Raw genomic sequence first — 27960 nt, 5'->3', positions numbered from 1 at the left:
ATTTCAAGCAAACTCTTCCTCCCCGGAGCTGAAAGAATTACTGCCTCTCTGATCAAAATGCAATAATCCTACAAATTACTGCTCTGTAGTAATCTGTACAAATTACTTTGTATAAAATAGGTATGCAAAATTTTATTGCCTTTTATTGTATAACAAGAATTTGATCTTGATCTGAAGAGAACAAGAAACAATTTAAAGTAGTGTGGATTAACAAAGCAGAGAATTTGTCAAAACCAAGATCAATTCTTCCTCTTCTTTTACTTCAGCTAGAGATGACTACACTGGGGAAACAAGAGGGGAAGGAGTAAGCCTAAACCCACACCTCAGAATCCCAGGCTCTTTCTGGCTGGTCTGGGCTGCTGTACCACAGTGGCTCTAAGTGTGCTTATCCCTGCATGCAACTCTGCTAGTCTTGCCATCATCATCTAACCAAAAGGAGACAGCTTGAAGGGTTAGACTAACTTCTGACTTCGTCGTAAGGGTTCCCTCACAACTCCCTTGGATCTACAACCTTGTGCCTGACCTGAATAGATCTTGGGTGACCTGATTTGTCTGTCCTTATGACCGAGTCACCTGTGAAAATATCTGATCTCAACAATAGCTCTTAGCTGGTTCATTTAAACCAGTGGTTCTCAACCAGAGGTGATTTTGTCTGCCAGGGCACAACTGGCACTAGCTGGACACATTACTCGTTGTTATGCTACTGGCACCCTGTGGGTAGAGGCCAGGGATGCTGTTAAACAGCCTGTAATGAACAAGACAACCCCTGCAACAAAGAATCATTCATTTCAAAACGTCCAAAGTGACAGGGTTGAGAAACCCTAGTCTAGACTAAATACCTGTTAGAGATAAAAGTCTAACCACAACTTAGAGAAGGGCAAGATTTACTTATGCCAAAGTTTTCATGACGAAGCCCTTAGGAAGACGGTTCTACTTTACTAAGGTACTTTTGGCATTAACTAAATGTCCTTGAATCAGAGAGAGTAACTCTGTTCTGAGTTCCAAGTCATAGCAAATTTTGTTCATTTCTGATCTGGTATGTTGGAGTTAAAACAGAAGAGCAACTAAAACCACAATAAGACATAAACAAGACAGCCCAAAAAACTCTATTTCCCCTCTTCTAAGATGCTGGAGATTTGGCAGTATCTGTTACCTTTCCGTAGGAAAAGAATGGACCTCCCAAAATGCTTCAATACAATAATCAATCTAATACACTTTTCCCACTAATTTTAAAAAATAATTAGTTGGCAAGGTGAAGCTGGTGCCCAACACAGCAAACCATTTCCTTTCCTGTATCTGAGTAACAGACACATGCAAACTTGTCATCTCCACTTAGCAAAATAGCTCTAAACCCTCTATGGGAAGAAACTGTACTTTCAAGTTAAGGTAATTTTAGATGTAAGCTAAAACCCAGACCCCGTGCCGCTGCCAACTGAGATCTCAATTATGGTGTTTCTTCATACTACCATGCGAGACCCACTGGTTTCAGGCAACACCAATTTACTAAAAATTAGATTACACAGATACTATCCCACAGTTTCCTGGGATAAGCCTTTCCACAAAAATGGTGTCTAGTCAGCTGGGAAGTGATGGGAAAAGAAGCGCTGGATAGAGGATGAGAAGAACTTGCTCTAGTAACAGAAAAAAAGGTGCTCAGTCCTGAATTAAACATCGTGGTATAAAACAGCAGTCCTCAATCCTGACTAACATGGTGAAACCCCATCTCTACTAAAAATACAAAAAATTAGCCAGGCATGGTGGCAGGCGTCTGTAGTCCCAGCTACTTGGAAGGCTGAGGTAGGAGATTGGCGTGAACCCGAAAGGTGGAGCTTGCAGTGAGCTGAGATCGCGCCACTGCACTCCAGCCTGGGCGGCAGAGCAAGACTCCGTCTCAAAAAAATAATAATAATAATAAATAAATAAATAAATAAACCAACCAACCAACCAACCAAACAGGGGTCCTCAAACTACTGTCTGTAGCGAACACTGCCTGATCTTATCTGTGACTGCTCTTCCTGCTATAAAAGCAGAGTTAAGTGGTAGTTGCAACACAGATTATCTGGCTTGCAAAGCGTAACATATTTACTATCTGGTCCTTTATGGAAAGTTTGCTGACCTGTAATACAGGAAAAAAAAAAATCACAATACTAGTTGTTAGATTAGTTGTCAACTCCTGATGCTGCCGCTGGTTATATTACTTTAACCTAGATGAACAATTAAACTTTCTGTGCCTGGTTATTCATCTGTAAAATGAAGGGATTAGATCAGTGGTCTGTACCACAGTCTGAGCCAAACCCTGCCCATGGCCTGCATGAACTTTTTTTGATAATGTTAAAGGGTTGTTAAAAAACATAAGCACATAAAAGAATAGGTAACAGAAACCACATATGGCCTACAAAGCCTAAAGTATTAGGTACTTCTTTACAGTTTTTGCTGATGCCTGCATTAGACCAAAGAACCACTTTGTTTACACTTCAGAGGTGGTAAAACTGACCCATGCACAGAGCCAGTTAACAGTACAACCAGAATGAAGACCCAGCTCCTCTAAACCCTGGCCTTTGGTTTTTTGTCCAACACTCCTTCACATCACATTCTAATCGCAGAAAAAAAGCAGTTTGGAATCCACACCCAAGGTACGGTATATTCCCTCAGACATAGAGAATCCCTTGCTTCACACTCTGTGGTCACCCTTATCTAATCCTCTACATCTCTGATTTACATCAAGGGCCTCCTGAGTTTCCCACTTCCTTTCTGTCCCTCCCACAATGCGACCTTCATCCAGCAGCTAGATGTGAATCTCATTATGTCATTCCTGAGTTTAAAACTCTCCAAACAATTTCATTTCCATTGTTATTCCTAAAACCTATGAGTTTGAACCTATCATTTTTCTTTAGATCACTGTTTCATCTAGACTGTGTAGCTTCTGACATATAGTATTTCACTATAGCATTTTCTAAAACTTCAGACTGAATTTCCCCTTTAGCTTCTGACTTTTGTAATGTTTTACAAGTTTACAAACAGGTTTCTTTTCAAGTCTTCCAGGTTATTATTAATTTCTAACTTTTTGAGATAAGACTATTGCCTAGACTGCCATTATTTTTTTAAATATTCTACATCTCAATGTATTTTGTTTTCAGCCATCTTAACCGTCATAAATTAAACTCTACTGCTATTGTTTTTCTATAAAAACACATAAACCCAAACACACGTAATTAAAAGCAGAAAGCAACAGCCACAGTTTCAAGCATATTTACAAATCTACTGTACCATCAATATCATTAATTTCTTGATTAAAGTGAAATAATAGAATTGGCTTACCATTGGTTTACCATAAAATGGAAATCCTTGTAACTGTCTCAAAGCATTCGTGGATGAGCCCAGTTCCTTAAATATGACAAAGGCCTGCCCCCTCATCTTCATGGTCTTTAAAGCCACAATGTCCACGACATGACCGAATTGAGAAAACAGGGCATACAGGGATCTCTTCAATTCTGTCCAAATTAGAAAAGAAACAAGTCATTGGTAATAAGATAATGACAAAAGTCTTCATAAAATGATACTGCATTGAGTTGCCTCCCCACCATTCACTTATTTATAGTTATATATATTTAATGTTTATAAAAACATATACTATTCCCATTGGCTATATGTAATTTTATAAGTCAGATGAAACCATTATATCTATGAGTAGAAACAGACTGTACACACTGTCAATTCCTACCTATTTTTGTTTTTTAAAAGTCTTCAAATCCCTATAGGTAATGGGATAAACCATTATTTCAGGCACTAAGACGATGAGGTAAGAGGTTTTGAGGCAATACAATTTTTAAGACAGTAGTAAATAAACACATTTTAGTAGTGAACAAGTATTTTTAAAAAGCACTTACCTTCCTTTTTAATTTTGTCATTCATATTGTTGATATAAATTGTATGATTTGGTCTGATATCCATGTTTGTGTTAAATTCTTCAGAAGGAGACAGTAAAAAATCTGTTATAAAAAGGAAGGAGTAAATTATACTGGACTGTGGCATAAGGACACAACACACGAATTATTAACCTTTCACTTCTCTTTCAATCCCAATTGTTAGATGATGTCAGTTTGGCTGAAGCCTTTAGTGTACCTCCAGCACCTACTAGCCCTCCTTTTCATACAAAAGGAGAAGAGTTTCTCATGCTCAAAACTTGGAGCACCAATACCTAGCCAGATTTTAGTAACATCATTTAATTCAACACATTTATTTTCACACTTACTTTTCACTTATGACAAGTGATATTTTCTTTCCACCTCCTCAATAATTTAAAATGTAGATTTGAAGAAAAATGACCAAGTAGCAAATGTACATCCAGTGAAAATCATAAGGTTAGACATTAATGGAGTTTGCCAACTACTTCTTGGGTGCACTTACAAAGTCCTTCCATACCTATTACTTAATTTGTATACAGTATCACCAAGCTGTCTGGACTCCAAGGTTACCTCTAACCGACTTGAAAGAAGGGAGCTCCATGACAGCAGTGTGGCATGACCGTTAAACTCAGATTCTAGTACCAACCATATGTGAATTCAAATCCTATTTATGCTTCTTATTAGCTGTTTGCCTGAGGGAAGTTCCTTAATCTGTCAGGTCCTCATCAGTAAAATGAGAATGGTAACAGAACCTACCCAACCGAACTCAGAAGACTAAATGAGTTCTAGCACAGTTTTGCATCAACGGTAAGCACTTAAAGTAGCTATTATTAACAGCTATTACCAGTTAAGGAACGTGCCTAAGGTCACACAGCTAATAAGCATCAAGCCTGGAAATTCAGCCCTTGCTTTCTCCTCTACACTTCTCTTCCTCGTCCACCACACTATTGCATTTTTTTAACGTGGTTTTTACTTGCAAACTGTGAAGTTGCTTGATTTCCTTGTGTGCCCCACATATTCCTTTATGTCACAAATATTTACGGAGCATCCACTGTACGTGAATAGCATTAGATGATTGACAAGGGAAGAGCCTACAAGCAGGGGCTGCACTTGTGCAGGTAACACGTAAAACATAACGCTTCTCCAAGCCTTGGGACCCCCTAAATCGAAATCTGGAGAAGCGGCAAGGGTCACAAAGGAGACGACGAAAGGGAAGTGACTGAGGCAGAGGTCAAACTGAAGGTAGGGGGACAAAGGGGAGGCTCTTGCGGGGTTTCATGCGAGGTTTGATCGTGGGCTGGACTGTTACAGGGGCACCCTGAATTACCCGCCACTACCAAAAGGAAACCGCTGGAAGACACCTGAAAGCGCAGTGAACTGTCAGCGCCTCGCACAAGCAGACGGACATTATCCTTTACTTCGTAAGCGCAAGCCTCCCGCCTCTCCAGACACAAGCACCTTCGCCCGAGGCCCCCTAACGAAGTCCGAGGGAGCTGCCACGCGATGCCCGGCCCCTGAGTCAGTCTCCCATCTCTTCCTCGCCCCCAGCCTACTCGGGTACTCCGAGATCCAAATCCGGGCCAAACGCGTCCCCACCCCAGCTTCGCGCTTCGTCCGCTCCCAGCTGCAACAGGGGAGAGAAGGGTCGAGGAGCCAGGAAAACCGAAACAGCGAGGTAAAAAGGTGCACGAACCCACCTAAGGCCTACGCAGTCTCCCGTAAGAACCAAAAGCAGGAAACGGAGCCAGGCACCGGAAGTAACGTTGCCACGCTCCTCAATCGAGCGCCCACAAGTCTACAAGCCGAGCGCAGAGCAGATCGATGCTTCCTGGTCTCTGGCGGCCCAGGCTGGTAGGTAATCTCTTTGCGCGTGCGTATGCCCTGCGGGCAGGAGAAGAGTCCGGAAATGGAAATGGGGAAAGGGACGGGGTTTGTGGGGACAATGCTGCGAGGGAATAGGGAAGAAGAGTGAATCATTTCCCTTACCACGACCTTGCGAAGCTTTGCCCCGCGCAAGAGTGCCTTCCACCTTTACAAATCCTATGTAATTTTACAGGCTCTGCCTCTCATGCTACGGGGCAGTTAGTCCTGGTTTCGCCCTTCTTTGGGCTCTGGCTGCCCCGGTTTAAAATCACCTTTAGGATAGCCGGTTCCTCCGGCCTCCAAGTCTCCTCTGATTCCTGGGGCTCTGCAGGAACTGTCCTCCAACACTCTGCTGATGAACTTGAATCTCAGAGGCTACCCAGTTTGAGGGCCCAGGGCAAACAGAACTGGTGTCTGCCCAATTCTCATCTCTCACCAGATAAGGCAACCATGCTGAGTAGAACCCAATCATCTGTAAGATCATCTGCCTCAACTCACTCGAAAAAATAATTCCCTACCACCCTTCCCACTCTTTTCTTCCCACAAAAAGTCTAGATTTTTCTAGGGTAGTCTAACGAGTTAGTATTTATGCCAAGCTGAATGGGAATTCCCAAAAAAATTCCCATGCTTTCATTCATTCATCCATTCATCAGATGTCTGTAAAGCATCACCTGGAATATGAAATGGTTGTTAAGAGTCAAGTGGAACCTAATCTTGTACCCTCTGCTTAACTAATCTCTCTGATCTTCACTCTTTTCGTCTGTAAAATAGGGATCCTAATAGTATCTCCTTCTAGTTGTTGTAGGCATTAAATGAGCTAAAATAAATGTAAAGTGGTTGGCACATTACCAGACACAAAATAAATGCTCAAAAATGTTATTTCTGAATTCTGGCTATAACTTGGTTACATTGGTGAGGCTCAAAAATGTTATTTCTGAGTTCTGGCTATAACTTGGTTATATTGGTGAGGCAAGTAGCTTGTCAAATAAGTTAGTTTTATCAGCTGGGAATTTTTATTTTTTAAAAAACACCTAAAGTTGCAACAACTTGAAAATAATATAAGCTTCTTAAGGGTGGGGATTTTGTCTGCTCTGTTCACTCAAGTACCCTTAGTAATGAGAATAGTGACTGATAATTAATATGTATTGGATAAATGAATGAATGACATGGAAAACTAGGCAACAGTAAACAAATATGCTTTGAACATGCAGATGAGTGTAGAAAATGTTAAGGGATCACAGAAAAACATCCTTTTATTATATAGATCTAATACTACAAGAAATGGCTGAGTGTAGTAGCTCACACCTGTAATCCCAGCATTTGCGGAGGCTGAGATAGGAGGACTGGTTGAGGCCAGGAGTTTGAAATCATCCTGGGCAACACAGTGAGATCTCATCTCTGAAATAAATAAATAAATAAATAAATAAGAAGAAATAAATGAGAAATTCCTATCTCAGTCAAAGAATTATATCTTTAACAAATTAAAAGAGAATGTAAACTTAATGTAAACAATTTCTAAATAACAAAGGACAAGCTATTCTGCGTATTAGTATGAGCATCTCAACAGTTAGTTCTATTTGTTGATAATGAGGATGGCTAAACTACTGAGAATAAACTATACTCTTTATTATATAAGGGGATCTAGCCAAGAGTTGATAACTGTTAAAAGAGAATAAGATGTGATTATGCAAAGACACTCCAACCTAGAAGAAAATACCACAGGAAACACAGAGGCCTGAAGACAGACTGCATATCATGTTCTATTAACAATTAAATTACAGCTATTGTACATTACACTGTGAGAAGCAAATCATCCATTGCCAACTCAGCTGCAGTGGTCTGCATGCACTTTTCCAGGTTCTTCTGAAAAGAGCCAGTGCACTGTCCTTGGGAAGTCACTCTGTGCATTCCAGTAACCCGTTAATGATTCTCAGTGGTTTCCTGAATGATCTGAGAAGCCAGTAATTGAAAACAGTGCAGGAAGGGAATGATAGGGATCGAGTAGCTTTTCTGGTTTTGTGAGAAACCTTGCATAGCCTGGTTATATAACTATATTAAGGATATTATAGCAGCTAAACTATGGTCACATGTACTGTAAAACATCATCACTTTATAACCAGATCCACTTCTTGAGGGTCAGATCAGGAATCAGATGTCCAAAACTCACATTTTTAAAAACTAGAAGGGCAAATGAGTTTTGTTAGTTCTGCTCAGTCTGTTCTTTCATATTTGGGTTAGGCATCATGATTTACTTTCCTGTGAAACAGGTTTTTTTTAATCGAGAGAAACAAGAAGGCAGTGCCATAACCACCCTATCCAAGTGTCATGCATCTGCAGATGATAAAACTCACTTATTTTCGGAGTAGCAGAAAAATTGCTACAAACAGTAGGGAATAAAACTGTGCCAAGATGTCTAAATTGTAAGGATGATAACTGAGGTGTCTCTGAGTGACTCCGAATACACATATATTTTCTACCTTATCTGCACCTGTTTTATGTTTCTCATTAAATGTTTTTGGTATCCTGCTGCAGTACTTTTGAGGAGCCATGTATAAAGGAAAATGCATCATAAAACTGGTGGATAAATTTTGTCTTATTTATGTTAGATAGAGCCACAAAATGTATGGCAATTCGTCTGTATCTTCTTTCTCTCCCTAGATGGTGATTACATTAAGAAATTTATCTAGAGTGGAATTATTTTCACAACAAGCATTAAACAAATCTAGGCGTTATTTTTGAGCATCAAATCAGGTTTATGTTTTCCTGGGAGGTTGGGACAATATTGGCTGAAACTTCCTAAAAAGCACCACTCTCCCTCCCCCAGTTCAGGGAGGAAATAATTTTGTGCAATTAATTTTCTTTCATTTTACTTCTTACTATTTTATTCTTTGTGGATACAGTCTTGTTTTTAGGAATGAAAAAAACCCGAATATGACTATTGCCTCTGATGTGTACTACTGTATTAATGTTAAGAATAGTGTGTCTTTCACATGCACCAGAATACCCTCTCCCCAGAATGGGTGATATCTCAGATAGGTTATGAGAATGTGTGCATTCCATAAAGTTTGGAAATGGTAGTTTTTCTTTGAGGACCTGATCATTAATCCAAAGAAGTGTGGGGAAAACCTGAACTTTTTTGGTGAACTTTTTGTGAGACGTGTAGGTTGTGCTCAGTATTGTATCAAGTGCCCTCCCCTAAAGCCAGCTAAAGTAGCATCATACAACTGCCGTTCTCTTTGAGACTAGAAAATTAAGATTTCAGTGCCATGAGATGCCCCCATGAAACAAAATATTATGCACACACAACTTTTAAATATAGTGGGTTTTGCTTCTCCTATAATTAATCACTGTAAATTTTTTTGTGTCTTAAGCCTTAGGACAGTTTGGAAATACAAATTTTAAAAAGAACAGCTTGAAAAAAAAAAAAAAAAAAAAAAAAAGATTGCCAGGCCCTGACTGTAATTTCAAAAGTGATATGTCGTTGATTTCATGGGCATTCCCCCGATATCTTAATCCAGTGCTGAGAAGCTGCATTTGTAGCAAACTTCCAGATGCTGCTGATGCTGCTGGTCCCAGACCACATTTTGGGTAGCAAGAACCTAAACATTTCTTTTTTAAGAATGGTTGGGGCCAGGCGTGGTGGCTCAGTTTGTAATCTCAGCACTTTGAGAGGCCGAGGTGGGTGGATCACGAGGTCAGGAGTTCGAGACCAGCCTGGCCAACATGGTAAAACCGTGTCTCTACTATAAATACAAAAATTAGCTGGGCGTCGGTGTAATCCCAGCTAGTCTAGAGCCTGAGGCAGGAGAATCACTTGAACCCAGGAGGCGGAGGTTGCAGTGAGCTGAGATCACGCCACTGCACTCCAGCCTGGGTGACAGAGCTAGACTCTATCTCGAAAAAAAAAAAGGAAAAAAAAAAAATGAATGGTTGGTAGGCCAGCCGTGGTGACTCATGCCTGTGGTCCTAGAGCTTTGGGAGGCTGAGGTGGGTGGATCACTTGAGGTCAGGAGCTTGAGACCAGCCTGGCCAATATGGTGAAACCCCGTCTCTACTAAAAAAAAAAAATTAAAAAAAAAAAAGCCAGGTACAGTAGTGCATGCCTGTAGTCCCAGCTACTCGGGAGGGTGAGGTGGGAGAATTGCTTGAACCCGGGAGGCGGAGGTTGCAGTGAGCCAGGATCACACCACTGCACTCCAGCCTGGGTGACAGACCAAGACTCCACCTCAAAAAAAAAAAAAAAAAAAAAAAAAAAAAAGAATGGTTCTAGTATCAAACTGTAGTTATCTTTGGAGCCACAGAGATTCTATCAGATACAGAATCCTATCTTCTTATCCAAACACAAATCGACTTATTTCTTTCAACGGAGCTTGTATTTCTTTGAAACTTTATTTTAACTGCCTTCTACTGGGCATTTGGAAATAAACCTGAAATGAGAGAAAGAAAGTCTGGAATATGTATTCTTTTTAACAGGCGATTGCTTGTTTGGGGAGCCCTGGGTCACTTTCTAATTTGTGATAGTCATTTCAGCTGTTCACAAATATTGTGATTCTTATTCCTTCCAGGCTCATGGAGGGCTTACACTACTCTACATCCTTTGAAAATGGGCATGGCCATGTCACTGCTTTGGCTAATGAATTGTGAGAGCATAAGACATGCATCACTTCCAGGTAGGAACATCACAGGCCAGTGCACAATTTGCCAGGTGCCCTTTTTCCTGTCCTTGTGATCTTGGAAACGTATCCCAAGATGGAACCTCTGTCAAGTGTAGGCCTTAATGATTAAAGGACACCCTCCTCCTGCCCAACACACACATACACACAAACACACACAAGTTCAAATTGGTCATGTAATATAAGCAAGAAATAATTAACTGATATTTAGGGGATATTTGTTAATGCAGCATAGCCTAGCCCCTCCTGACTTTATACATTGATCAAAATCACCTCTGAGAAATAATTCTTGGCTGGGCGTGGTGGTTCACACCTGGCCTGTAATCGTAGCACTTTGGGAAGCTGAAGCAGGCAGATTGCTTGAGGTCAGTAGTTCAAGACCAGCCTGGCCAACATGGTGAAACCCCATCTCTACTGAACATACAAAAACTAGCCAGGCATGGTTGCATGTGCCTGTAATCCCAGCTACTCAGGAGCCTGAGGGAGGAGAATTGCTTCAACCCAGGAGGCGGAGGTTGCAGTGAGCTGAGATCCTACCGCTTCACTCCAGCCTGGGCGACAGCACAAGACTCTGTCTCAAAAGAAAAAAAGAATTCTCACAAAGTTCAAAAGAATTTTGAACTATTTCACGACTACAAACTATTTTTGGTACATAAGAGATTTTATGTCTGAGGTGACTCATACCTTTTAAAGGGGAAGTCAAAGTAATCAATGTTCTTCTGCATAACTGACATTCCAAAAAAAAAAAAAAAAAAAACAAAGTAATCAATGTATAGCTATACGATCCATCTTCCGAGTGACCTTTATTGAGTAATTTAATCCCACATTTATTAAGCACCTATGTAAGATGACTATATGTGAGAAAATATGTTAGGGCCAAGCTTAGAGAAGAATTCATGGTTGGCAGCATTTTCACAAACCTTTAGAGAAGGATTCTGAAGACATAAAGAGATACCATGCTCACGGTCTAATTTTAGGTTGGTAGAATCATCTTGCAACACAAGATCAGGTATGTATAAAACGTATCAGGCAAGATTTAACCTCAGGAGACAGGTTGGATTCTTATCACAAAGAAGTTGAAAGAAAAAATTCTGAAGCCTCTAGTTTGAATTGCAGATTATGCATGGACATGACAACCCTGAAAATTATTTCTGTCTAGGGAATCCAAAATAATTATGTAAATGAGGCTGATACTTCCTATTCTATTTTAAGGTGAATGTGGGTCAGTTCAAGTATTGTAAATTTCTCTATCATTCACTGGCAGAAACATCATCACAAGGGTTAATGAGTTTATTAAAATTGGTGGTGAAAAAATAAGAAATTGTGTTTGTCTCATTGATACTGGATGGTCGCTCTTTAATCATAGTCTTTGTTCAGCTTTAATATGAAGCTACTTTCTGACATTTAATGTTACCAAATTACTTCAGCTTTCCAAAGATATTAATATAACTTATAATACATTTTGTCATCTCAGTAGAGGATTATAAATAAGACTGGTCAGTTTAGAAGCCTGAAAGAAATTAGTTCTAACTTATTTCCTTGTGGCTGAAATTGCAAATGTCAGATTCCATTACAAGAGGCTGATATGGGAAGAGCTCATTCCTTCCTTCGGTTAACATAGGATATCCCAGAAGTCTTTGTACAGTGTCAAGCTTTAAATGCTTTAAGTAGCCTAAAACCATACTAAGACTTTGGGACTGTCTTACCTTTATTTGGCACCTACAACACAGAAAATTCTATGTCTTACCTTTATTGGGCACCTTCACTGTCTTACCTTTATTGGGCACCTACAACATAGCAAATCCTATGTTAGCTATTGGAGATACAGTAGTGAGGAAGACAGGCATGGTCCCTGCTGTCACAGAGCTTCCCATCTCACAGATGTCAGATCAACATGTCAGCGTTTGGGAGTTGTGAATAACTACTATGGAGGTGCTCCCATTACTGTTGCTGCATGACAAACTACCTCAAAAAGTTAGTATTTAAAACAACAACTGTTAGATTATGCTTCATGAACCCAGTAGATCAGGAATTCAGTCAAACTGTGGCAGTTGAATGGCCTGGTCTAAAGGATCCAAACAGTTTCACTCCCATGTTTGATGGTAGCAGTGGCTAAAAGGCTAAGCTCAGATGAGACTGTCAACTGGAGCAGCTACACAAGTTGTTTTCAGCCTGGTGGTCTCAGGGTTGTTGGATTTCTTACATGGGTGCCAGGTTCCCCCAGACCAAGCATTCCAAGGAAATTAGGTGGAAGCTTCATGATGCTTTGGACCTTGCCTGGAAAGTCACACAACAAAACTTCTAGCAATTTCTGTTGGCTGCAAGTGAGCTATGAGGCCAGCCAGCTTATATTCAAGGGGAAGGGAATTGGACTCCATTACTTGGTGTGAGAATGGAAAATTTACATTGTAGACCACTTCTGGGAAGGAAGAGACTATTCTGGTGGAGGGACAGCCTTTCTAGACTTAAAGGTAAGAAAGAGCTGGTAGTTAGAAAAGTAGTAAGTAGGAGGAAGGCAATAGAGAGTTCCTCAGGCAGAATACTTCTTGCAAAGGTCTGAGATGGAAAGGATTTTGCCAAATTCGAGGAAGTAATTTAACAATGGTACAAAAAGTTTTGAAAATCAGGCAGAGCCGGGCGCGGTGGCTCACACCTGTAATCCCAGCACTTTGGGAGGCCGAGGTGGGCGGATCACGAGGTCAGTATCTCCTCTGCTATATTCTATTAATTGAGATAGTCACAAAGACCTTCCTAGATTAAAAGAGAGAGGACGTAGATTCTAGTCTTGATGAGGGAAGTAGAACATTTCTGGAAGTTTGTGTGGGACCAGAGATATTCTTATAGCCAGTTTTAGAAAATATCGTCTGTTTCATGGGCTTTCTAGAGGAATGGCTTTTGCACACTTCTTCATGGGTGGGGGTCACCATGAATTTCCTCAAGGTGCCTCAAGCCTTTGTTCCACGGATGCCTCTGATATAGAGGCCATAACAGAGTCTGCAGTTTTTATGTGAAGAGAGATATTAATACTTCTTATTTTCCCCACAGTCTTGCGATCAACCCAGAACTGAAGGGAAGGGGAATAAACTGGACAAGCCTGATAGTGACATTCACAAACAGTGGAGGAAGTCAAGTACCAAGGTAGATTGCATATCCCTCGCCACTGGGGATCCTGTGAAAAAGAAAATGCCATCAGAATACATAGACCTCTTAATCTTTAGATTGAGAAAGTATGGATTCTACATTTCTATCCATCTACATCACGGGGGAGCCGTGTTCAACTACTAACAACAGAGGCTCATTTGCAGTGGCTGAAACTCGTGAAGGATTATTGTGTAAAAGACACCTGAAGATCAACAGTTCAAGGCTGTTCCACAGAGTCTTCACGGACTGAGAGAATTTCTATCTTTCCACTTTATTTTCTTGATCTATTTTTCTCCTTTCATTCAAAAGGTGACTTCACAGTTCCAAATGGCTGCTGAAGTTCCAGGTAGGAAGGAAGGAGAATGGCTTTGCCCACTGTCTTTTTTTTTTTTTTTTTTTTTTTTTTTTTTTTTTTTTTTAGAAAGAGGGTCTTGCTCTGTCACCCAGGCTGCAATCATGGCTCACTACAGCCTTGAACTCCTGGGCTCAAATGATCCTCCTCAGCCTCCCAAGTAGCTAGGAGGCTTATGCCACCAGGTCCAGCTAATTTTTATATTTCTTTTTCTTTTTCGTAGAGAGGAGGTATCCTTCTGCTGCCCAGGCTGGTCTCAAACTCCTGGCCTCAAGCGATCCTCTCACCTCAGCCTCCCAAAATGTTGGAATTACAGGTGTGAGCCACTATGCCAGCCCCCATTGTCTTTCAGGTAGGCTTCAAAATTATCCTTCCATCTGTATTACTTTGGATAGAACTCAGTTACATGGGCTCACCAAGTTAAAAAAAAAAAAAGAGGGGGGGCAGAAAATGTAGTTTCTTGGCAGGAGATATTGCCCAAGATTTTGCTATTGGAAGGCAAAGAGTAAAAATTAATATTTAGAAGCAAGAAGCCCTCTCTGTCAAATGTACTACTTAAGAGATTTAAAAAAAAAAAATTTACCCACCAAGTTACATGGATCATAAAGACCTTTCTAGTGATATATAATTGCAACAGTTCTCCTTTTTAATTGCCTACAAGAAATGTGAAATTTACTTCAATATTTTGAAATCAGAGGTGGGAAGCAGATTTTGTAGAACCCATTTCCTCACCCTAAACAGTTGACAGCATACAAACCATGTTTTCAACCTCCCTTAATTTCAAAGCACAATTCACTCTCTTGACATAATCACTAAAGTTACAGCTAATGTAAGAGGTAAGAGGATGATTAGAAACTTCAAGGAGTTCTGAAACATTCGAGAACAAACGAGATGTTCCATGTAACTTGTGTTTCTGATGCTAAGTGACAAAGTCAGCAACTTAGGCCATTGTCAATATTAAAATATTTGCTCAGTGTCATATATGTAGTAATGTGCATGACAAAAAAATGTTTTGAAATATTTCAGTTTTCTTCATCTGCAAACATCTTACACTCAAAAGACTCAACAGAGTTCCATTTCTTTCCTGAGGCTTTTCCCAGCGCCAGTGTTCTACCATCTCTCATTTCTTTGTACTCGGGGACTGATTCCACTGTTTGCATTTCACCAGTAGTATCAACATTTCAGAAACATTAAGCAAACATTTAACATTACTCCCAAACACTTCAGTACTTCATTGTGGCCTGCTAGTGTGTAGAGTTACTATCTTTCCAAGTTCAGTGTGAGCTCTTTTCAGTGGACTCTTCCAGAGTCCTTGCTTCATATTTTTTTATATCATTCCATTTTAGGCATTAAATATTTCCAGGCGGATAGAGTCCTACAGGTTGCCCTGGCAGCAGGCAGCAGAACAAGGGGGCGCATATATCAACCAGCTCACTGGATGTTTCCACTAAGGAAAAAAAGTACTCAGTTATTTGAATCTCAAAAGCAAACTATATCATGTCTTTCGGAATGGCTAAAATGAGGAAGACAATTGTTGATGGAAGAGCAAATTTTTACAACCACTGTGTAAAACTATTTGTGTTTATCTATAAAAGCTGAACTTACAGCTGGGCGTGGTGGCTCACACCTGTAATCCTAGCACTTTGGGAGGCCGAGACAGGTGGATCATTTGTGGTCAGGAGTTTGAGACCAGTCTGGCCAACATAGTGAAACCCTGACTCTACTAAAAATACAAAAATTAGCTGGGCATGGTGGTGGTTGCCTGTAATCTCAGCTACTGGGGAGGCTGAGGCAGGAGAATCGCCGGAACCCAGGAGGCAGAGGTTGCAGTGAGATCACGTTATTGCTCTCCAGCTGGGTCACAAGAGCAAAATTCCGCCAAAAAAAAAAAAAAAAAAAGAGAGAGAGAAAGAAAAAAAGCTGAACATAGGTATATTTTATGTCTCAGAAACTCTACTTTAAGTTTAAATACTCATCAGAAATGCACAGGCACATGCAAAAACAACAAAAACAAGCACTAGAATGTTCTGAGCAGTATTCATAATAGCCCAAAAACTGGAAATTACTGGTAGGTCCACCAACAATATAATGGATAAACATTAAATGTAGATTGTTCATACAGTAGAGGGTAAGACAACAACAAAAAATGAACAGACTCTTTCTACACACAAACAGCCTGGATGAATCTCACAAGCATAACGTTGAGTGAAAGAAGCCAAAACTGACCTTACTGTATGGTTTCATTTATGTATATTTCAAAAACCAGTGAAACTAATCTATCTTATTAGAAATCAGGGTAGTGGTTACCCTTGCTGGGGAGGAAAAGGAGCAGTGTTCAATGAGGGCTTCTGGGCCGACGGGAGTGTGGAGTTCTTAATCTGGGTTCTGGTTGCAGGGATATGATGTGTTTGCTCTGTGGAAAAGACGCTAATCTGTATATTTATGATTTGTGCATTTTTTCTGAGTATGTTATACTTAATAAAAAGTTCACTAGAAAACAAACACCAAAAATGGCAAGCTGTGGGATGCAGTAGGCAACCCCCATCCTCAGGTCTCCACACGCTACGGCACGCTATAAAATACCCAGACATGCTTTCACTCTAATATGATTCTAAGCGTCTATTAAAATCCCACTGAAAAAAGACTAGAAAAAAAATTATTTCATTTTAGGCCACCGTAGGAAATTCCAGTCACCAAGGAGGGGGCTTTGGGGCAAACCGCTCCGCTGGGCTGGAGCTGACCATCCCCGATGTGTGTGGCAGAGCAGAGCATCCTTTACAGAAGAATGAGAGACTGGAAGGCTGCTGCTACAACCACATTTTCTAGATTTCTTCCTCATCTTCTCTTCCATGAACCCCCCTTTTCTCTCTTTCTTTCCTTGTCAGAGGCCTTCTGGGCTGGCACCATTTGCTTTCAGGATGGACAGCTGGCTGAGAAAAGTGCCTGTATTTCTCTTCTCTCATTGGCATCTGTCTTAACCCTCCTTATGGCAGCTGCTGTGAGCTCACGTATCCTCTGTGTGCTGTGTTTTCCAGCCCCAAATTGCCGAACCTGCCCTGTTTGCTGTTTCTGGTGGTGCAGAGCATTTCAAAATTAAAAATTTAAGACATTCTCCCTCTCTGCCTGCTTTCTTGATGGCATACTTGTCAATCTCGAAGTGCTACACTACACAGCTCAGAAAAAACATAATCAAGGAGAGAAAATAAAAAAGAGGTGATACGGATGCGCAGACTGATGGAAGGTGAAAATGGACATGTGGCCAGCTGCTCCCATCCCATCAGCTCATTACGGGGCACGCTCTGCTCATGCAGGAGTACAGATAACAAGAAGCACAAAGGACATCAGGCAGGCTGTCCACAGCTCCCCACCTATAGGGGTTCCAAGATGAGGACAAATGCATATGTAATCAACAATGAGAAGCCTCAAATTAATAATAACACAGTGACGAAATGGAAATGACGCAAGGGACACTGAAGGGCCATGGGGCCCTCTGGGGCACTGTCAATTTCATAAACAAAGCCTCATGGAATGCAGACAGGTTAAAATTGGAAACACTTTCCTCGAAGCCCAAGTGTGAGGCTGGTTTGAGAGATTAATGGAGCATGCAGCAGATTGGCTCAATAATCATGAAATATAGAGAGCACAAAAGTTAGCTCTGTGCTCTTTATTTAGGGGCTTTTACTGCGGAAGATTATTTCTGAAGAAAGGGGACTAACTGAAGGTAATTGAATAAAGCTAAGAAAATTTTCGCCCAGAGAAGTAAAATCTAGTCCGTAGTGGAAGACTTGTTAAGACACAAATTGTGAAAGTTCTGTCACTCATTACACTTGAGGAACGTAGCCTTCCTCCCTCCCTTCACCCTAAAGCACAGTTTAGGCTTAAGATCTGCCTGCTTTGAGTCCGATGTGTTTGCTGGGACATCAGAAGTGGGAAATTGAGAAAAGGGAAGAACATCAGTTTGTTCCTTCAACCCTCCATTCCCACCCCAGATATAAAATACCAAAGAGTCATCAAACCACCTAATCCAGCTATGAAAAGATAAGCCCAATGTGATGGCACCCATCTCATCCATTTCTGATTCCTATGATTTCCTGGTCCACAGACCAAATGCAGTACGTTAGAGAAAAACGGCCAAAGTTCTATTGAAACCGCAGGAAGTAAAATACCCATGATGCTCATGAATGTGTCCCACTGCCTAGCTTAAGAATCATTATCTATAACACCACCAAAAGATAAAAATGAATACAATGCTTAACAGTAAAAATCATTGGAACAAACACTGTTATGGTATTGACCGTGTGCCAGTGGATGTGCTAAGCATTTTACAGGTACTTACAGCTACAACCCTGTGATGGAGATATTACAATGAGGCCTGTTTCTGAAAATAAAGAAACTGTGAAAAGGAAGATCATCCATTTGTTCACTCAACACATACCACTGAACTGCCACTGCGTGTCTGGACGTAGAAAGTCTGCTCAATTCCAGATGAGCGCTGAACAGCACATGGTCCAAAGCTGATCTAGTAGCTCACCAGGGCTGCCTTAACAAAATACCACAGACTGGGTGGCTCAAGAAACAAAAATTTATTTTCTCACAACTTTGGAAACTGGATAGACAGGATCCAGCTGTCGGCAGGTTTGATTTCTTCTGAAGCCTCCTCCTGGGCTTGCAGACAGCTGCCATCTCATTGCGTCCTCATGGGGCCTTTCCTCCATGTGCACTCCTGGTCTTTCCAGGAGTGTCTTAATCTCCTGTTCTTATATGGACAGCAGCCTGGTTGCATCAGGGCCCACGCTGATGGCCTCGTTTTAACATAATTACATCTTTAAAGGCCCTATCTCCAAACACAGTCACATTCTGAAGCACTGGGGGTTAGGGCTTCCACATATGAGTTTGAAAGGGATACAATTTAGTCCATAACAGCTGGGAGGACAATTTGATTCATCCACCAGTATAATGGACTTGAACTTCATCCCTCTAAGTCGGAGCTGGAAGGCCTTTTTTCCCCAAGCAATGTTCACAAAAAGGGGAAGCTCTCAAGGCCTAAACCCTGACTACCATTGCGTGCAGGGGAGGAACTCCACTGAAGCAATCTGCTCCTGTTGTTTGTTATCCAACAACCCACCAGCTATAATACAATGATGGCTTTTATGGACCAACGGAAGCAACTATGTCCAGTTACCCAGAGTGCATGTTAAAAAAAACTAAAAAGGAAATATCCCTTATACTCTGTTTTTCTTCCTTTTTTACCCCTCTTAATGGCCTTCTGAATCAAAAGTAAATAAACTGGATTTTGGCAACCCTACCGCACAAAGTCAAATTCATGCCTCCAGTGAGCCCTTCTGTGCTTATCATGTTCATCCTTGCTCTGAGGCACTTCAAACACTGTTGATTTATTCTTCCATGAATTTGAATGAGGACCACATTGCAGAACCCTATTGTTCCTGCTCTTCCAATGGGATTTCACAGTCTATCTGCCCACTTATTAAGAGCACCTACTCCTTCCAGTTTTCAGAATTTATTCTGATTATATTTTCTCTTAGTCTTCTTAATCTTGAAATAAGGTACTTTAGGACCCAGAAATGTATTATAGCCACCAAAACATTCATTTAGTTCAATCCCTCAAGACTGTTTGGAAGAATCATTTTTAAAAGTTTCAAAAGGAATATTTGTGAGCAATCACAATGCATTGCCTATACCGTGCTTTGAAAATATGTTCCCAACTTAAAATTTCTGGATCCGTTTGGAAGACAGAAAAATAAACAGTTCAGATGCAGCCAGTCATAAGATAAAGATTATTGTATGTTTATATATAACCATGTTTTTCTCTTTTTCTGAAACTTTGTAAATATTCAAGATTTGGAAATGCAGGTTCTATATTGCGTCATAGCTTCTTGTCTTGAAAGCCTGCAGATAACTGGGTGCAGAGTCTGACTTCCTCCTGCTTTAAATTAAGGAGGCTGACTCTGCTGGAGAATCAAAAGCAGTAGTCTGCTTACTTGTGAGAAACCCCTCTTTGCACAGAAGAGGAAGATTCCCAGCTTTCTGCATTCTCTCCCGAGTTCAGTGTGGGCTCCCTCTGTGACTCCAGAGATCGTTTCACATCCCATTGCCTCGTGTTCCTTCTCATTAAGACAGCAGTAACTTCACCAGTTTCCTGCATCACAGAAGCATTATGTGGAATAATTAAGGGTTAATTAATTAATTGGAGAAAAACCACATTAGAGAGATAATAGAGGTTTCTACTGAATTTTCTTGGCTTTGGGCAAGGCCACCTCTAAGTCTGTTTTAATCAGAAGCATAGGGCCTCAATTTTTCATTACCAGTCACACTTTGAGGTTTAAAATGAACATGAATCTCTAATATAATTTTTTCTAAATCAGATTTTTTCCCCTGCAAGACTGATTTCTAGTATCACATCACTGAGTTAATCAATATGATATCTTGTACTAAATTTAGTAGTTCTATTGTGAATTCATGAAAATGACAAGGACTTTTTTCTCTGCTTTTAATATGCTTTATCATTGTTGTTATTGTTGCTTATTTATGGTAAATGGAAGAAATTCCATAGTCCTACATGGATTTGCTTCTTTTCATCTTTTTTTCTTCAGAGACAATCTCAGCCAAAACCCAGGACCATAAAATGACAGCCCCTCAGTGGAAAGTGAAAGATTAAAAACAGTCTGCGATCAGCTGCTGATCTGATTATCCAAGAGGTGATTTTCTGGGGTGCTAATGATAGAGCTGTTTTCCTCCCTGTTTCCCTCCTGGAGCTCATCCTGTTCATGAGAGATGGGCTAGAGCAGGATATGGAGCCCAATAGGACTGCATTAATGGTCTGGCCTCCCCGTTTCCGGGAAAGGGGGCACCAGGTCTAAGTTTGACCTTAGAGTGCCCCCCATTCAAGTGCCTTGAGCTCTCTAGATCACTGTTGCCCCGGGGGTGGCTGAACTTGCACTTCGTGGCGGCCTTCCTTTATTGCAAGCAGCACAGGATCTCGGATTTGCCTTCCAGAGGAGGTGAGGCATCCACCACCTCACAGAGCCCCTGAATCCCCTCCTCACAGTCAAAGCAAATCAAATCACTTTGCTTAAGGCAGAAAACCATAACTCTAAGTACAGCCTCCACTGTTTTCCAGTGTCCTGAAAATATACTGTTACAGTCCTCAGAAAAAAACATAGTCCTCTGCTATTCATGAAAAATCGGCTCAATTGTATCCCATTCATTCAACTAATGTTTATTGATTACTGATATGTGACACTTTGCTAACTACTAGGAAGAAGAAGATGCAGTCTGCCTCAGTGAGGTCAAACTTTTAATGGGGGTAGTCAGGAGAACAATATGGCAAGGCAAGGACGTGAAGCCCCAATCCACTGGTGTCAGCGCTTCATAGTAAACCTGAACATCTGGTCAAAGACCAAGTGGACAGGTAGGAGAAATTTTGGGAGAAGACAAAATTCTCTAGAGATTAAATACTCAAAGTCCAAATCTGGGAATACTTAGAGCTCATATTCTTGGGCTAGAAATTCCTGCATTTTTGTTGGATTTAAACAAATTTTGTTGGTAAATTCTTCAGGATAAAGCTGCTTGCTTTTATCCATCTCATGTCAAATTTCTTTCCACTAATAATGGAGTGATAAAAGGAGGCTCAGAGATAATCCAATATCTTGGTAATCCAAGAGAAACCTCAGAGATAAACCAACTTCCTCACTCTAAAGGTAAAAAAACACTAACTCCTAAGCTAAATTATTTGCTCCAAGTCACATTGCTACAAAATGAACTGTGGTTAGAACTCAGTTTCCCATCTAATCTCATGTTCCTTCATAATAAGAAATTACTATGTAATTTATGTTATTTTCCCATTATGCATTTTCTTTAATACTTTTAACTCTGTGGAGAAATCTGTTCAGGTGGATAGATAAACCACGTTAACAGAATTAACTAAGTGGGGCGTGGTGGCTCACGCCTATAATCCCAGCACTTTGTGAGGCTGAGGCAGGCAGATCCCTTGAGGTCAGGAGTTTGAGACCAGCCTGGCTAACATAGTGAAACCCTGTCTCTACTAAAAATACAACAATTTGCTGGGCATGGTGGCGCACACTTGTAATCCCAGCTACTTGGGAGCCTGAGGTGGGAGGATCACTTAAATCCAGGAGGCAGAGGTTGCAGTGAGCCAAGATGGTGCCACTGCACTCCAGCCTGAGGAGTGACAAAGTGAGACTCCATCTTAAAAAAAAAAAGAATTAACTAAAATGTGCCTCGGTAGGTTGCAAAATGGCCACAAGTTATTTCCCTCCTTCAGTGTTTGAACATATTCTTCACTTTCTGACTTGTTTTGACCAAGGGGACATTAACAAGATGAAGCTAGCTGAGGCCTCAGTGGTGCTCAGGTTTTGGGGCATACTTTCTTGCTGCAGTGGAACCCAGTCCCCACATGGAGTCCAGGCTAGTGAGAGACAGGTGGGCCGGTTGGAGCAGTTGCCCCTGCCGCTTCAGCCATTAGCCTTGGCCAACTCACCAACTGACTGCAGATGCTTGAGTCTGCAGGCCCAGCTGAGATCAGCCAACCCCAGCCCAGACAGAGAACTGCCCAGCCCACTCTTCGGCTAAATCAATGGCTATCCTTTTAAGTCTTTGATAGTTGGAGTAGTTCATTGCAAAGCAAAAGTTAGCTAATCCAATGAATATAAGAATGAATGATGAGCATAGAACAAGTGAGTTCAAGAGAAGAGAGTGCTCTGTTGCTAGCCACAGGAAATGGCTTGTGGCTTCTTTGAAACCTAAACTTTACATACCATACAGCAGAACCTTAATGCTGAATTTGCTGGGGTTTTTTTTTTTTTTTTTTTTGAATAAAGGCAGAAATTATATTTTATCTGTTCCTCCCTAGGAGAATCTTCCTCATGTGACGGATTCAAGTTCTCATTACACTTATTCATAATTTAATTCCAAATCTTGGCCAATAGCTCTTCACTAATTAACAAAAATTTCCAAACAAAAGCCCCCTCCCCCCCCCCACAGGCACACTATGCTACCAGATGCAGAATTGTGCCTCCTCTTACAGGACCATCTATCCAGGAGGCTGCATATTGTGCTCTCTTAGAGCCAGAGCTCTGTTTACCATGGATCCCTGCCAAGATAACCCTTGGCATCCTTCAAAGATTTCTCTTTTAACAAGAGCAACTCTATAATACGATATGCTTTCAAGGAGCTGAAATATAACCCTGATAGAATATAAAGATAACTCCGTGTACTAAATAGATTCAACACTATTTCCTGTACTTTGGGGCAAGAAAACATAAAAGTAAACACTCTGCAAGTCTATTCTGAAGAGACAGACTCCTGAGAATATTCTGTAACTTCTCCTTCTCACTGCAAAATCTCAGACTTTGCAACAGAGATATTTATTTGGAAACAAATATGTAATTAGGTTAGAAAAGAAGAAAGGGTGTTTTTGGTAGCTGTTAGTCCATTATGTATTGCTATAAAGGAAGACCTGAGGAGGGTAATTTATTTAAAAAAGAGGTTTATTTAGCTTACAAGAAGCATGGTGCCAGCATTGGCTTGTGGTGAGGGCCACAGGCTGCTCCCACTCATGGCAGAAGGTAAAGGGGAGTGATGTGTGCTGGTTCCACTCATGGCAAGAGAGGAAACAAGTGAGAAAGAGAATTAACCTGCTCTTGTGGAAACTGATAGAGTGAGGACTCACCCAGAGGGACAGAAGGCATAATCTATTCATGAGGGAGCCACCCCCATGACCAAAACACTTCCAACATTGGAGATCAAATTTTAATATGAGGTTTGGAGGGGACAAACATCCAAACTATAGGAGTAGGCTTGCTACTACAGTGGGATTGTAGCATAGAAAGTGGAAGCCCATTAGGAGAAGACTGCTGTAAAGTGTAGGGTGTCTTCAGAGGTGCTTCCAGCCCAGAGCTAGCAAAACTGGGAGTATGGGAGGATCAGGGTATGTCAGCACCTGGATCACTGGTTGGGATACTACCACCAAGACAAGCCAAGTGGTTGACTTCTCCTCCCCTTCTACCTCTGTACAGGGCTAGAGGGAGCTCAACAGGACTGACTTAGTCCAAGCAGAGGAACTGAATCTGGCACCTGAAGGAGAGAGGCAGGAACATACTCAGGGGGTGGTAACCAAAAAGGGTAATGGAAATTACTCATGTCCAGAAGATGGCACACCCTGCCATCACAGATCAAATACTGCATACAGTTGATAATTTTCTTTAATTCACTTTAATCTGGAACAGTTCCTCAGCTTTCGTTTGTTCTTCATAATCTTGCCATTTTGAAGAGTACTGGCTGCTTGTCACTTGATTTGTGTTTTCCTGTGATGAGAGTCATTAAGTGTTTATGGCAGGCCTGCCACAAAAGTGAGATTGTGTCCAAGTGAAATGGTTTTAATCACAATGTTTTAATATAATATTTATGCATATATTTGTTAGTGGTCCGTTTTCACACTGCTGATAAAGACATACCTGAGACTGAGGAATTTACAAAAGAAAGAGTTTAAATGGACTTACACTTCCACAGGGCTGGGGAAGCCTCACAATCATGGCAGAAGGCAAGGAGGACCAAGTCCCATCTTACATGGATAGCGGCAGGTGAAAAGAGAATGAGCTTCTGTAGGGAAACTCCGCTTTCTAAAGCCGTCAGATCTTGTGAGACTTATTCCCTATCACAAGAACAGCACAGGAGAGAACTGCCACCATGATTCAGTTACCTCCCACTAGGTCCCTTCCACAACACATGGGAATTCAAGATGAGATTTGAGTGGGGACACAGAGCCAAACCATATCATTCCACCCTGGACCCCCCCAAATCTCATGTCCTCACATTTCAAAACCAATCATGCTTTCCCAACAGTCTCCCAAAGTCTGAATTCATTTCAGCTTTAACTCAATAGTCCACAGTCAAAAGTCTGATCTGAGGCAAGGCAAGTCCCTTCCACTTATAAGCCTGTATAATCAAAAGCAAGTTAGTTACTTCCTAGATACAATGGAGGTACAGACATTGGGTAAATAGAGTCATTCCAAATGTGAGAAATTGGCCAAAACAAAGGGACTACAGGCCCCATGCAAGTCTGAAATCCAGTGGGGCAGTCAAATCTTAAAGCTCCAAAATGATCTCCTTTGACTCCATGTCTCACATTCAGGTCACTGATGCAAGAGGTGGGTTCCCATGGTCTTGGGCAGCTCCACCCCTGTGACTTCACAGGGTACAGCCTCCCTCTTGGCTGCTTTCATGGGCTGGCATTGAGTGTCTGAAGCTTTTCCAGGTACATGGTGCAAACTGTCAGCAGGTCTACCATTCTAGGGTCTGGAGGATGATGGCCTTCTTCTCACAGCTCCACCAGGTAGTTCCCCAGTAGGGGTTCTGTGCGGGGGTCTCCAACCCCACATTTGCCTTCTATGCTGCCCTAGCAGATGTTCTCCATGAGGACCCCACCCCTGCAGCAAACTTCTGCCTGGGCATCCAAGAGTTCTCATACATCTTCTGAAATCTAGGTGGAGGTTCCCAAACCCCACTCTTGACTTCTGTGCACCCACAGGCTCAACACCATGTGGAAGCTGCCAAGGTTTGGGGCTTGCACCCTCTGAAGCCATAGCCCACACTCTATGTTGGCCCCTTTCAGCCATAGCTGGAGCAGCTGGGATGCAGGGCACCAAGTCCCTAGGCTGCAAACAGTATAGGGACCCTGGGTCTGGTCATGAAACCACTTTTTCCTTCTAAGCCTCCAGGCCTGTGGTGAGAGGGGCTGCTGTAAAGACCTCTGACATGCCCTGGAGACATTTTCCCCATTGTCTTGGGGATTAACATTCAGCTCCTTGTAACTCATGCAAATTTCTACAGCCGGCTTGAATTTCTCCTCAGAAAATGGGATTTTCTTTTCTATGGCATTGTCAGGTTGCAAATTTTTCAAACTTTTATGCTCTGTTTCCCTTTTTAAACTGAATGCTTTTAACAGCACCCAAGTCACCTCTTGAATGCTTTGCAGCTTAGAAATTTCTTCCGCCAGATACCCTAAATCATCTCTCTCAAGTTCAAAGTTCCACAAATCTCTAGGGCAGGGGCAAAATCTTGCCAGTCTCCTTGCCAAAACATAACAAGAGTCACCTTTGCTCCAGTTCCCAACAATTTCCTCATCTCCATCTGAGACTACCTCAGCCTGAACCTTATTTTCCATATCATTATCAAGATTTTGGGCAAAGCCATTCAACAAGTCTCTAGGAAGTTCCAAACTTTCCCACATTTTTCTGTCTTCTTCTAAGCCCTTTCAGACTGTTCCAACCTCTGCCTGTTACCCAGTTCCAAAGTCACTCCCACATTTTCAGGTATCTTTTTGGTAACTCCCCACTCTCCTGGTACCAATTTACTGTATTAGTCCATTTTCATGCTGCTGATAAAGACGTACCTGAGACTGAGCAATTTACAAAAGAAAGAGATTTAATTGGACTTCCAGTTACATGTGACTGAGGAAGCCTCCCAATCATGGTGGAAGGCAAGGAGGAGCAAGTCCCGTCTTACATGGATAGCAGCAGGCAAACCACGAATGAGCTTGTGCAGGGAAACTCCATCTTATAAAGCCATCAGATCTTGTGAGACTTATTCACTATCAAGAGAACAGCATGGGAAAGACCTATCCCCATGATTCAATTATCTCCCACTGGGTCCCTCCCACAACACATGGGAATTCAAGATGAGATTTGAGTGGGGACACAGAGCCAAATCATATCAATCCTAATTTTTTTAATTCAAGAGGTATAATAGCCAAATCCTACAAAATTAGCCACAAAGCAGGCCTCAAGAGAGAACACACACTTATACGGGGAGGTCACCGTGTTGACTGTGTGCCTGACTACTTGCACAGTCTGTATAGAAAGCAACTCAATCTCAATCCAGGTCATATCACACTGACCTCACTATTTATTTTTTGACCATAGCAACATCACTGAGCAGCATTAATTTCTCTAAAGAATGAAGGGGGAAAGTCTACTTGAAAAATTACTCTCCATTTTCTTCTGCTCAGAAATAAAACTTTAAAGACCTTCATTGTCAAACATAATCATTTCTCTTTGTTTTGTTTTGTTTTGTTTGTTTGTTTGAGATGGAGTCTCACTCTGTCGCCAGGCTGGAGTGCAGGTGAGCCGAGATTGTGTCACTGCAGAGACTCCCAGGTTCAAGCGATTCTCCTGCCTCAGCCTCCCGAGTAGCTGGGATTACAGGCACCCGCCACCATGCCCAGCTAATTTTTGCATTTTTAGTAGAGACCGGGTTTCACTAGGCTGGTCTCAAACTCCTGACCTCAAGTGATCCACCCACCTTGGCCTCCTAGAGTGCTGGGATTACAGGCGTGAGCCACGGCGCCACACCTCACTTCTCTTTGAAAACATCACAGTCTTCAAAGAATTACGAGTTGAAATGATAAAATCAACTGCCCATTCCTCATCACTTAACATGTAAACAATGGTGCGGTAAACATGTCATCCTTATAAGTGTCTCTTTCTGACATCTATTTAGCCGGTTCCAGTAAGACTAACTTTTCTGTTCCTTGAGTGGGCCTCTTCTGTCACCTCAAGGCATTTGAACTTGCTAATCTTTCTGCTTCAAACCTATTTTCTTTGGCTTGAAAGAACTATGATGGCTCTTTCTTGCCATTTGGGTCTCAGTTCAAATGTCACTACCTCCGAGAGACTTTCTCTGACCAGGCTGCCTAAAGTTATCTGCACCTCAACCCAGTCACAACCTCCTGTTTTGTTTTCTACCTGTTTTAATTTTCTTCTGAATTTCTTCTGTTGATGTATCCGTTTATAATTTCATCACATAGCTCCAAAACAACATAGGTCCATAGGAACAAGCATCGTGTCTATTTTGCTGCCTGCCAAATCATGAGTGCCTAGAAGGATTTCTGGCATTGAGGGAATGCTCTATAAATATGTGTTGTATGAGTTGAAGAAGGCTTTCAGATTTCAACTAACCATCACTGAAAGAGGTAACTTATCTAGTATTG

At 41.5% G+C, this 27960-nt stretch overlaps 2 protein-coding genes and 1 long non-coding RNA gene across 7 annotated transcripts in view; 1 reads left to right on the top strand and 2 right to left on the bottom strand.

The window, feature by feature from the left end:
* The window catches only part of SNRPB2 (small nuclear ribonucleoprotein polypeptide B2), a 29157-nt gene extending 5464 nt beyond the window's left edge, over positions 1-23693 (bottom strand). The window contains exons 1-4 of one of the 3 annotated variants that reach the window (XM_050745386.1): positions 23684-23693; positions 5603-5658; positions 3888-3989; positions 3319-3491 (exon numbers count right to left, since the gene is read on the bottom strand). In XM_050745386.1, coding sequence (XP_050601343.1) covers positions 3319-3491; positions 3888-3951 — 237 coding nt within the window. In that variant the 5' untranslated portion in view covers positions 3952-3989; positions 5603-5658; positions 23684-23693. Of the gene's footprint in view, positions 1-3318; positions 3492-3887; positions 3990-5266; positions 5521-5602; positions 5742-23683 lie in introns of those variants that run through there. The other 2 variants (XM_050745384.1, XM_050745385.1) reach the window with 2 other exon arrangements.
* DSTN (destrin, actin depolymerizing factor) overlaps positions 1-27960 on the bottom strand; it is a 1228633-nt gene that overhangs the window by 857758 nt on the left and 342915 nt on the right. The gene's annotated exons all lie outside the window — the stretch shown is intronic.
* LOC126929207 (uncharacterized) lies at positions 5698-16678 on the top strand. Its single transcript, XR_007717092.1, has 4 exons — positions 5698-5756; positions 13487-13579; positions 14158-14286; positions 16605-16678. It is a non-coding gene; the product is annotated as an uncharacterized LOC126929207 (long non-coding RNA).

Source organism: Macaca thibetana, chromosome 10 (genome assembly GCF_024542745.1).
Source record: "Macaca thibetana thibetana isolate TM-01 chromosome 10, ASM2454274v1, whole genome shotgun sequence".
Lineage (NCBI taxonomy): Eukaryota > Metazoa > Chordata > Mammalia > Primates > Cercopithecidae > Macaca > Macaca thibetana.
The sequence above is the reverse complement of the archived record's forward strand: the minus strand, read 5'-3'. Positions and strand labels throughout refer to the sequence as shown.